The sequence below is a fragment of the Acartia tonsa genome, chromosome 14, assembly GCF_053477335.1.
Source record: "Acartia tonsa isolate MP-2025a chromosome 14, ASM5347733v1, whole genome shotgun sequence".
NCBI lineage: Eukaryota > Metazoa > Arthropoda > Copepoda > Calanoida > Acartiidae > Acartia > Acartia tonsa.
In genome coordinates this window covers 29,258,886-29,271,772 of record NC_137273.1, presented here as the reverse complement: position 1 = coordinate 29,271,772, position 12,887 = coordinate 29,258,886, and the positions used below count along the sequence as shown (strand labels likewise).

The 12,887-nt window shown below is 34.5% G+C and overlaps 2 protein-coding genes across 2 annotated transcripts in view; both read right to left on the bottom strand.

The window, feature by feature from the left end:
* The window catches only part of LOC145305400 (uncharacterized), a 39,864-nt gene extending 35,722 nt beyond the window's left edge, over positions 1-4,142 (bottom strand). The window contains exons 1-2 of the mRNA XM_080147018.1: positions 4,139-4,142; positions 2,442-4,031 (exon numbers count right to left, since the gene is read on the bottom strand). Coding sequence (XP_080003144.1) covers positions 2,442-4,031; positions 4,139-4,142 — 1,594 coding nt within the window. The remainder of the gene's footprint in view (positions 1-2,441; positions 4,032-4,138) is intronic.
* Positions 4,143-4,332: 190 nt separating this feature from the next.
* Positions 4,333-12,887, bottom strand: part of LOC145305399 (uncharacterized) — a 38,374-nt gene continuing 29,819 nt past the window's right edge. The window contains exons 5-7 of the mRNA XM_080147017.1: positions 8,508-8,619; positions 7,932-8,022; positions 4,333-4,531 (exon numbers count right to left, since the gene is read on the bottom strand). Of these exons, the coding sequence (XP_080003143.1) occupies positions 4,333-4,531; positions 7,932-8,022; positions 8,508-8,619 (402 nt within the window). The remainder of the gene's footprint in view (positions 4,532-7,931; positions 8,023-8,507; positions 8,620-12,887) is intronic.

Genomic DNA, 12,887 nt, shown 5'->3' with positions numbered 1-12,887 from the left:
GGTGGTAAAGAGATGTTTAACCTCCCCCCCCCAACTCAAAATTTTAAAAAGTACATTTTATACTTTTAAAATCTTTCATTTTACCCACCCCCAAAAAGCTTGGAAGTCCTTGCTTGCAAACAGCCCCATCCTAAATGAACTGAATCTACAAAAACAACTAAAAACAAAAAATTGTGATTTTTGAATTTTTTTTAGATGGGGGGGGGGGGGCCCGGGGGGGGGGGTGCGGTAATAGGGCTTCATTTTACCCCTTGTAAGATTTTACCCTCCTTCTATTTTTTATTCTATAGATGGGGGACTTTGGCTTATCAAAATTGTTGTTTGGATCAGGACATCAATTTATCATCCATTGTCTTTTGCCCTAAGATTCCTTCCAGGTGTGATAGGATAGTGAATTGATACAAATTTTGACTTATGACTATAGAGTCTATAATACAAAGTAGAACGATGTCTGTCTGTCCGTCTGTCTGTCCGTCTGTCCGTCTGTCCGTCTGTCCGTCTGTCTGTCCGTCTGAAGCTTAAGATCTCAGTAACCACTGAACCGATTGGGCTCTACTCTTCAGGGAATATACCTACTGGTCCTGTGATGGTTTTAAGCTATTTTCTTGGGGGGTGGGACACCCCCAACCCCCCAAAAAATGAAAATACCCCCCCCCAAAAAAAAAATTTTTTTTTTTACTTTTTCTTTTCAAATCTAAAATACGAAAAATTAAGTTGATCAAACCTCTTGGGGCAAAGCCCCTAGAGGCTAGGGGCGAAGCCGCTAGTCCTTATATAAAGTAACATGATCTGTTTCTGTCTGTTAGTCTTAAAGGATCTCTCTAACCGCTGAACCGAAATGTTTACAGTGTAGCTCCTCATAGATCCTGGGAATATTTATAACTATCGTTGGGGAGGGTACCACCACCCTCCCAAGATAAATCGGCCCTAAATAGTAGCGTTGCCGCTAGTATTTAGATATATTGTCAGCAAAAAATGTAATCGAGTTACAGCCAGTAAATTTAATTTTAGTTTAAAGTACAAAAACTTTACTTCAAAAATGGATTTATTACTTGGATCTTACACCACATTACTATGTACTCTTATAAAGTGAAACTTGTAGCTGGCTTAATTAACGATCCAACCCCTCCCTCTCCTCCTTCTTGATAAATGAACTGACCAATAAATGATATTCATATTAGCAACCTTAATTGACGACATTTTTCTCCTGTCATAATATCCACGTATTTTCTATATCCATTAATTCAAATTATCAAAACTCATTCAAAAATGACCTTGTCTGTGTCTGAAAATATAATAAATAAAATTTATTTTCTTTTCATAAAACAAAATTGCGTTTTATTAATTGGATAAAAATTGCCAGTTAGTTCTAGTTAATTTTGAATTACTAGAGTTGGCTCGATATAATTATCTCCCTATTGGCTAGTTTTCTATATGCATATCTATTTCTCAATAAATCTATTTTCCTCACCCGGCATTACTATCTAAAAGAAAGTAAATATTTAATAATCTAAATGATTTTAAAAAGATTTTTTAAATTATATTTTTTTCTTTACATTACCATCACCAAAGGGTTAATGATGATGATTACAATTTTAGTTTAATATTTGAACGCACAAAGTGTCGCCACAATCGAATTCTTTTAAAATAGAGTTTTCTTAAATTTATTATATAATAAATCTAAATTATCTTTTTTATGATTAGAAATTAAATACATTGATATAAGGTAAATAGCAACATGAAATTAAAAAAAGGAATTTATTTTAATAAAGTAAAATAATGGGTCTTATCGTTATGGGCAATGAGAGTTTATTATGGATTATTGGAGCACTATTAGTTTTAAACAAATATTCCTTGGAAAACTTGAGCTCGTTTATAGACATTTATTTCCTATATAGATCTGACATGGATCTTGAAGCAATTAAGCAGGCCGTTTTGTACATGTTAAAAATTGGAAGATTTCATTAAATAAAAGTTATCGCAAATATACTTAGTAAATAACGGATTTTATTATCATTTAATATCTTTAAAAAATATAGAAATAGTTTTTAGACAGCTTTTCGTCTAATTCTAATATCAAACCCAGTATTATGAACCTTATATTATTATTTTTCAGTATTGTCTAAAACCAGTTCTTATCCAGCAGATATGAATTATATACAGGCATAGAATATTATGGGCGTGGAATTATTTATATAAAAAAATAAGACATCTATCTTTAATAGCAGATAAGAGAAACACATTTCCTATTAAGTATTTGATGTTTCTCAGAGGATTACATACAGAATAAGGAACCAAGTGAGTAAGGGTCTACAGGATTTTTTATTGAATTTTCATCCGCCTTTATTAGCAGCAGATAAAAAAAATTAAACAATTGTGTGTTTTCATTTTAGAATTATTATCAACGAAAATCTGAAAAGAAAAAAATCTAAAACTCCTACCTGCGAGAAGCGCAGCATTCGTAACACCTGTCGACAAAACGACAAACTTTGTCAGTGAAATTGTGACAAACGGCGACTGCCGAAACAGTTCCGGCGTCCGCCTGTCCAGGATACCAATCACGCGCGGGTCATTCACTTTACGGCGGCGCACACGATTCCTTTTATGGTTCACTTTAATCCGCAGCCGTTTGCCGGACTTTTTGGCGTTGATCAGTTGCCGTTTTTGCGCCAATGACAGCGCGTTCTTATCACGTGGTTGGGTGTCGCGTTTCAAGCGAAGCATTTTACCGTTATTTCGTCCATTGCGGGTGGTGCTATTGTGACCAGCCACTCGGCGTGGGACACGATCACGAAAATATTCAAGTGTGTCATTCAACGTTTTGGTCAAGTCAAACTCATAATCATAACCACCAAAGTAATCGGTGTAATCTGGCGGTTTTTCGGACGACGGGGGGCTCAGAACCTGCGGCTCTGAACCGGCCGACACTGACTCGAGAATGTCGTAAAAGTCGTCAATAGGTAGTGGTGTTGTCGACACTTCATCAAAGTACATGTGGTAGTAAAAGTCATCTTCATCATATTCCTCGATAGCTGAGTCTTCAAAATACATGTTCAGGAAATCATCATCAGTCAGGTCAGGTTTAGGGCCCAGAGTTGTGGCTGCTGTGGTCCACCAGGTGGTTAGGGCTGTTGTGCTACGCGTTGTGGTCGTTGTCAGGGTTGTTGTTGTAGGTGGACGAGTCGTAGTGGTAGTTGTTGTTGTTGTCGTAGTAGTTGTTGTAGTGGTCGTGGTTGTGGTTGTAGTGGTCGTCGTTGTTGTGGTGGTAGTTGTAGTGGTAGTGGTTGTTGTTGTTGTTGTTGTTGTGGTGGTAGTTGTAGTGGTTGTAGTTGTCGTAGTTGTAGTGGTAGTGGTTGTTGTTGTCGTAGTTGTTGTGGTAGTGGTAGTTGTTGTAGTAGTGGTTGTTGTTGTAGTGGTTGTGGTTGTCGTTGTCGTGGTTGTAGTTGTGGGTTTGGTTGTTGTAGTTGTAGTGGTTGTTGAAGTGGTTGTTGTAGTTGTTGTGGTGGTTGAAGTAGTTGTCGTTGTAGTTGTGGTGGTGGTTGTAGTAGTTGTTGTTGTAGTGGTAGTTGGTCTTGATGTAGTAGTAGTGATTGTAGTTGTCGTAGTGGTTGTAGTACTAGTTGTAGTTGTAGTAGTTGTCGTTGCTGTTGTACTTGTAGTTGTGGTGCTGGTCGTAGTTGTAGGTGTAGTTGTTGTGGTTGTACTTCTTGTTGTTGTAGTTGTTCTTCTCGTTGTTGTAGTTGTTCTTCTGGTTGTCGTAGTTGTTGTTGTTGTTGTTGTTGTAGTAGTGGTTGTTCTTTTTGTTGTCGTACTAGTTGTTGTACTTGTGGTAGTAGTAGAAGTTGTAGTTGTTGATGTAGTTGTACTTTTGGTTGTAGTAGTAGTAGTTGTTGTAGTGGAAGTTGTACTAGTGGTGGTTGTAGAGGTAGTGGTTGTTGTAGTAGAGGTAGTTTGTGGTGTATCAGGAAGTGTTATTGGCACATAGTCCGTGGTTGATCCTCCTTCCCAGGGAAACACATCCTCTTCAAGAACTACACAAAGTTGTAATAATACAAGATATATAAAAAAAAGTGCATCGAAATGACCCTTGAGGTGCTACTCAACTCTGGAATGAGAAAAAGGGGAAGGGACCCCGTACTCATTCTTAATTTCAAAAAGAAAAAGGGGGAAAATGTTGTGAGGGTGGTTATTAATTTCTAGGGGCGTTTTCTCTTTAGAGGGTGGAGGTACCTTCCTCAACCTTCCCTGAACCTATACGTAGGTTCAGTGTAAAGGCAACCCATATCTGTTCAGCAGTTAGCTAGATCCTTCGGTACAGACGAAAAAATCTTACTACTTTATATAATAGGATAATAATTTGAAAATATATTTGATTCTTGTATAATTTCCTGGAGGGATTTGTGTAGTTGGGGTGGATCCTGGTGTTACATCTGGCGGCAGCTCTGGCAGCTGTGAGGTTGCACTTGGTATAGCACTCACCTCTGTCGCTGTTGACACTGACAATATCTCATCAACTTTAGTTTTACCCAATCTGAAATAAAACAAAGCTCAGAAATATTAGTACATTATAATGTAAGAATTTATAATCTGCCCTAATTACTCAAAAATAATCATATAGATTTAACAAAACAAATTTTAAATATCTTCACAGAAATCACTTTTAAACAAACAAAATAATTTTTACCAAACGTTTGAAAGTTAGTTTTGAGATGTCTTAGTAAAGACAGTCAGACGCATGAACGTCCCCTTATTTTAAAGTAGCTATGCTATTAAAACAGACTTAGAAGACACATTTATTTTTTATGATGAAATTTTTGTATAAGTTTCATTTGGTTCTTTTAGACAAATTGAAAAAATGGGAAAGAGACAGTTATTTAGAAATTTTGATAAAATCATTTTTGTTTGCTTTGGAATATTTAAATAATTATATATAAAAGACATAACATGTTCACACGTAAAACCATAGCTTAATAACCGCCATTGGTTTAATTAATTTCCACGGATTCAAATATAAAAATGTCTGTTTTATTATCCGGAAGGGGCAATAAAACAGCAAATATTTCCAGGATTTTTTCTCTCTTTATTTTATTGGAGAATTGTCTAAGATTCGATGATTGTTTAGTATTGCTCAGCACTGATTTTAATCCAGCAGAAATTAATTTGATTCGACGCCATACTATAATATGGATTTGAAAATGCTGATTATCTGTCCATATTCTTAAAGATATGCTTGAACAATTGCAAATTTTGTTTGTAAACTAAACATATAACTTTTCACAACTATGTGTACTACGCAGTAAAAAGTATATTCCCGTATATCTAAAATTTGTATGACAATTAATATGAATAATGCCAATCCTTATATAAAAGTAACTTAAGTAAGTGTAGCGTAGGATCTCGCTAACCACTGAATCGATGTGAAACACCTTTTTAATTAGGCCTCCTATAGTGAAGCATTTTATAGTGCCTATATAAAATGACGTCATACTGTGCCCATTGGTCAATTAAAATGTATACTGGCCTGCCATTGGTAATTTAGTTTGTGTATATAAATCCCTGTATACACAAGTACAACAATTGATATAGAATATTTGGATATTATAACAGTGGATTTTTTAGTCGTTAATTTAGGTTGCTAATATAGTCCTCAGATATTGTTTAATACTTTCATCCATGGTCGGGGGAGGGCATGGGGATAAAGTCATACGGGGGGGGGGGTAACCAATGAAGGTAATGCACCTTAAAAACTCTGGATACTAGTGTAATTTACATTCCAATGCCCCCTCCCCTCTGAGGAAATAATATTGGTATGCTTGTTATTTTGTTGTTGACTAATTATCATTGTTAATTGTTTATTTTATGCCATTATTCAAGATGATATTTCACAACACTTCCCATCAAGGCTCGGCAGCCGCGCTTCAGCCGCCTGAAAGCCTCAAAGAAATCAACACCTAATAATTTTTAAATCAGCTGGAAGTTACCGAAGTTTGGCAATCCCCCTCTAAAAAAAAAATGAAAAGCATCCATACGGGTTTAAATTTGAGGCTTATTCGCGGCTGAAAAGCGGCTGCTGAGCTTTCCTTTCACATATACAGGGATAGGTATATTGAAGATAAATTAAACATACACTAAAAGTTTTAATCTACAAAGGCAGAATATTGTGTTATTAAATAATTTTATAACAATAACTATCATTATCTTAAACTTTTCAGAAACTTATTTAACTTAACCTAACCATTATATTTAAAATATCAAGAGTTAATTTGTAGTGGCAACTATATAATTAAAAAGATTTTTTCTTACATTTCAATTAAAAGTGGCTATCGAACTATCTTATGCAAAAAGTATTTTTAATTGTTGACCTTGGTTGATTACTTAAGGGTTAAGATGGCTCGCTGGTTAGAATAATGTTCAATTCACTATTAAAAGTTAGGGGGTAAGGTTTTCCACTAATCGTATCATGAAAATAAAATCTCACAAAGTTTTTTTACACCCTGTAAATTTCAATCATTTCATAAAACAAGGAAATTTTAGTTAAATCATTTTTTTCTTTGCAAAATAGGAAGTGAAATAATATAAAAATGCATAGTAATAGCAATAAATCGTACTTTCTTCAAAATTTAACATAGTAAATCTTGTCCGTAACGTAAGTAGCGTAGCTTTAACCCTTACAGATCGGGCCCCTATTCCCACCTTAATAGATCGGGGGGGGGGGGGGTCATATTGACCCCCCCCTCTATCTCGGCTTCTGTTACAGATAAAGACGTAAAATTTTTTTTCTGGTGGTTCATGTGTATTTTTAGAGAAAATTACTTTTTCTAGTCATAGCGGCCAGGCTGCTCCTTAGCCGCTTTTTAGCGGCCAGCCGCTAAATTTTAAAACAGCTGTAGAGCGGCCAATTTTGCAGCTAGGATGACCAAATTTTAGGACGTACTTTTATTTTTCATAACAAAAAAATTACTTTTCTGATCATCGCCGAAAAACCGCAAATAACGGAAACCGCCATTTTCGGCGGTTACGGCGGTAAAACGGCGGTTGGCGGCGCCAATTAATATTTTTATCTGTTTATTGTTGCTCAAGAATTTACCAAAAAAATTTATAGGTCTCTAGCTGTAATAGAAGCCACGATATACATGATATATGTCTGTAGTAAAAGCCGGACAAAAATCGGTCATAAAGTCGGTCAGGGTGCGGTCAAACGGGCATAGCACCACTTTTCTCATAAGGTCATTGATATCTCAGTATTCACCAAAAAAAATTTAGGTTTCTACCTTATACACAAAAGTCATAATGTAGAAATTAAGATTTATTTATATTTTTTTTTAATTTTGATGCTACCCAACCGACTTTGACCGGACACCACGACCGACACAGACCAGATATCCTAATAAAATCAACTCTTGCCGACGCATAATTACTAAACTTAAAAAGTCATGAAGTCACAGCTCTCCATCTTACCTACAAAAAAAATGACATTGAAAAAACTAGAGGGGGGGGGGTCAATATGACCCCCCCCCCCGATCTGTAAGGGTTAACAGCAAAAATATATTCCAATTTTTAGTATTTTTGGTAAATGTCTTATTTGATTTTGGTGATTTCTTTTAATAAATTTAATATTAAACAAAGGTGACAACATCCACAGGTAGCGAAGCTCATAAATGAAGAATAAATTTAAAATGTAACTAAGCAATTGACGGACAGACGGACAAAGTGAGTTATTGGGTAGCAGTTCAATTTGGCATAAGTTACTATTTTATTATACAAGTTATACGTCTATCTGTAATGCTACATAGATTTAACTATTTAGTCTTTCGGGTGCTAAATTTTAATGTCCATTTGTACAAAAATCTTGTTACTTTTAAATGATTTTCATAGTTTTAAATGTTTTGCTAATTATGGATGTTGTTATCCTTATTTACTAAATCCTTTACCTTAGAATAGCTAAGCATCTGCCTTCTATTTCTGAATATCTGATAATACTTGACATGTCAGCAATAACTAGGCCAGGTCCACGGATAGCACCTGTATCAATTATAATTATAAGTATAGAATAACTAGGCCAGGTCCACGGATAGCACCTGTATCAATTATAATTATAAGTATAGAATAACTAGGCCAGGTCCACGGATAGCACCTGTATGAATTATAATTATAAGTATAGAATAACTAGGCCAGGTCCACGGATAGCACCTGTATGAATTATAATTATAAGAAGAGAATAACTGGGCCAGGTCCACGGATAGCACCTGTAAGAATGGGAATTTAAATTTAGTTTAGGTTGCTAATATAGTCCTTAATATAAATTGGTCAATACGTTCCTTCATTGTCAGGGTAGGGGTTGGGGTAAAGTAATAAGAGGGTAATGGAGGGTATCCTTAGTCATCTGGAAGAAACATTTTATCAGGGTGTAAGAGAATCTCATAGAAAATCCGCGCATTCTCTAATTCCTTGAGACTTGTAAGACGTGTAGGGCAGCTCTGCTTCCAATAATTTGCTAAAATACTGACCAATATACTTGACAGTGATTTCTCCAGTTTCGTTGACCAGTCCATGGCAGTCGGTTCTGTTGTCAACCAGGTAGATAGTGGGCAGCAGGTCTACATCATACAGCTCTCCAGTCTAGATAGATAGATAGATATATAGATAGTTCTGTTGTCAACCAGGTAGATAGTGGGTAACAGGTCTTGTATCATACAGCTCTCCAGTCTAGATAGATAGATATATAGATTGATAGAAAGATTATTTTAATAAACATGATATTATATTTAACAAAATTCTAAGAAATTTCTTTAGAAAATTATTAATTGATTCATTAAGTTATTAAAGGGTTTACTTTACATACAAAAGACTATTTTGCCTTTGGCTAAAGTTTGGAATCTAATAAAAAGTATTTTAGAAAATAAAGGAATAAATATGTAGGCCAACAATTCTAGATCCCAAAAATTTTACAAACTTGTTTTCTCATTTGTGACTTATAGATTTAGAAACTTTTATCAATCATGATTGGTTGGCACAAACTAGATATGTTCTGACTTCTCCACCAATAATTTTGTAACACACAAAGAAAAGTAAACAAATTATCGTCAATTGTCTAATCAAGTAAGATATCTGTGTATATTTTTAAGGAGGGGGTTTCAAAACTTTTAGAGAGGTTACTATATCTAAGTTTTAAGGCAAAAATTTCCATTTTTATGTACTTCGTGCGTATAACCCTGATTTCCAAACGCATTAAATAGGTGTAGAATTTTTGTAAATTCACCCTTTACAAACATTTATATTCGTATTGGTAGGAGCAACGCTACTCTACAAGTAAGGATGTCCAAAAGCCATGGCATTCCTCCCACCCTTAAACGTCCTATACATATTGTAGATTCGGTACTCTGCCCCCCCCCCCCCAAGAAAAAATTTAGAAAAATCTAGGACGTTCTTGTCTATTAGTAACGAGAATTTTCCCCTTCCAACCCATTCTTTTATATAAATATAATATATTTTTTATTATTTTGAGCTACCCAACTTTAGAATATAATAATCCTTGTCTTTAAATATTTATATACGCATAATCGTTTGCAAATTTGCCTATAAACATTCGTTGTGCAAAAATCAAACCCTAATAATACATAATAAAATCAAATATTCATTGTATAGCTCTTCGCAGCTTCGCCCCTAGAATATAGGGACTGTGCCTATAATGGGCCTTGTTTCAAGAAAATAGCATAAAACCACAATTCTAAAACACAACTTCACAGTTTAACCATTTCTGAGATCTTTAGTTTAATGCAAAAATATTTACTACTTCCTGGTAAAAAACGATACCAAAAGTTATATACGTGATATCTTATTCGTTGGTTTAAAAACTTTAATCGGGAATACTCCCTTTCGTGGCAACTCCCCTTAAGGGGCGATTCGTCGTATTTTTAAAATGGCTTTTGATAGGTTAATTTAGGTTATATTGGGTTAGTCAATTGGCTCCGCAGGGTTAGAGCCCCCCGCAGGGGCTAGAAATAGGAGAAAAGCTACTGTAAAAAAAATGAAGAATAGCCCCTTAAGGAGAGTTGCCACGAAAGGGACTATACCCCTTTTATCAAATATTGATTAGTTGGTCCAATGTTTTCAACCAATAAACTATATTCTGAATATTATTTTGTTTTATTGATCAAATTATCGAAAATTATCTTATCTCTTAAGATTCCTGAATCATAGAAAAAACCTGAAATCCTTATACTAAAGTAACAGTATGTTTGTGTGTCTGTGTGTTTGTGTGTGTTTTTTTTGTACCGAAGGATATCGCTAACCGCTGAACCGATCGGGTTCTCCTTAACAGGGTAGCTTCTCATAGGTCCCGGGAAGGTTTATAACTATTTTGGGGGAGGGTACCACCACCCTCCCAAGAGAAATAATATTAAATCGAAATTTTTATTTTAAGTATAGAGACTCCTACGTAACATCGCGAGGTATCGTATAAAGAGACTCTTACGCAACATATCGTAGAAACTTGAACGCAACATAAAACAAAACATTTAAAGTGCCACTAGAGGCTTATAGGGGCGTAGCCGCTAGTAAATGTTATAATGCTACTCTAACCTACCTACTTAGCCGAATGATAAATTACTTATGAAATGTCATAAAATTATAGATAAATCAAAATACAAATAAAACTTTAAATTTCAGGGTAATGGGAGAAAATTATTATAAAACAAGGATGGCAACATCCATAAGAAGCGAATTATAAACATTTCATGGAAGGACAACAAAGTGTATTTTATAGAGGACATATTCATGACCGACAGACTGACGGTCCAAGTAAATTATATATCGGATGCTTATTGATACAGAAATACAAGCCGTGTATCTTTAATGACAGCCAGGAAATTCAATTCCATAGAAACATTATGGTACTGATTAATTATTTTTCATTTACCTACCTTTAAATCCCATAAATCCACGAATCTTAAGGGATAAGACAAGGGACGATAAATTTATATATATCCCTTTATGTACAATAAAATTAACCCTTTAAACTTTAAATTATTTGTTGAAAAGTATAAAGACGAATTGATTGGAACCAATCAATCAGAATTTAATATAATTACCCAACGTTTTTGAGCCAACGAATAAGATAACGTGATTATAAAACTTTGGGTACCAGTGTAATTAACAATCAAGTGTCCCCTCTCACCCTGCAAATATCCAATTATGCTTTGAAACAATTAATGAAATTAAGCAAAGCAGTGTTGTAAAACAAGACTGAATATGATCAAACCACACAAAGCTAAAATGAAATGTATTTACAAAAATTAATAGTTAATTGATTACATAATGTAATAGGGGCTGCACCCATATCAACCAGGGGCTCAGTATTTATTTAGGGAAGTCGGAGGCATAAAACTAGACTAAAATAACCAAAGACTCAAATTTACGAAAATATAGCAAAAAGCAATCCTTGGACCTATTTCAGAAGCTTTTCTATAGCAGATACATCAATATGTTCAGTGGTTAGACAGATTCTAAAAGAATAAACAAAAAAACTTACTGGTTTATGAAATACTAGCGGCTTCGCCCATAGCCTGTAGGGGCTTTGTCCAAAGAGGTAATTAAAATAAATTAAGTATTGCTGCCATTTATTTTGGAGTAGTTTCCCCAGAAAATAATTTTTTTTTTTTGGGGGGGGGGGAAATTTTCATTTTTTTTTTGGGTGGGTGGGAGGAGGGGGTGTCCCACCTCCAAGAAAATAGCTTAAAATCACCACAGGACTATAGGTATATACCCGATCGGTTCAGTGGTTACTGAGATCTTAAGCTTCAGACGGACAGACAGACGGACAGACATCAAGCTACTTTGTATTATAGAATGTATATGTATACATATAACATACAGAGAAAGGGAAGCCTAGATTTATAGAACCTGCTTGCGTGATAAAACAATTAGAAAGACTTCATATCTTTATAATCATTGAGACAATGTAGGTCAACAATGCTAGGAAATTAATCTTTACACTTTAAATTAACTCAGGGATCTAAAGGGATAAGACAATAGTCGATAAGTTTATGTACATCTCCAATGATTACGCACAAAATTATCACTAATTTGAAACGTTTGGACACTTAACTTATTGTACCAACCAATCAAAATTAAATAAAAGTCCCATGAGTTGTTAAGCCAACGAATAAGAAAACTTTAAGGACTAGTGTAATAAACAGCCCAATGTCCCCTCCCTACCTGAAAATAACTAGATCTAGAATAAATCATAGGAAAAACATAAAAAAACACAAATTGACAAAAATCAAGGATCTAATGAAAAGATTTTATACGCGAACACAATTACAATAAATAAAAACACCCCTTCTATAAAGGACTTGCAACCAGATTCCATTTATTTTTGATATTGCATGTTCTTATTCTAGAGAGGTAGTTATAATAATCCATACACTTTAAATACAATCTATTATATCCATTCAACTAAATTTCAGACAATCATTCTCCAAGGAATAGATACAGTGATAGTTTCATCAAAGATAAATATTATTCCAGTATGGCTTCCAAACCAATTCATATTCACTGAATTTGAACAGGTTCTTTTAATCTATACTGAAAAATCATGTATACTATCGTTTTATATCCAGTTTTAGTCTTATAATTGTACATTCTATATCCGCGAAAAGCTGTTTATAATACGATGCGAGAAATAACCATTCCAATATGGCTTCCAAACCAATTCATATTCACTGAATTTGAACAGGTTCTTTCTAAGCTATACTGAAAAATCATGTATACTATCGTTTGGAACGATCTCAACTCATTCTCAAACTATAAATTATATACAGTTTTGTACGAATATAAAAATATACAATCATAATATCAAAACCAGTTTTGTTCACCCGTTCTCGGGG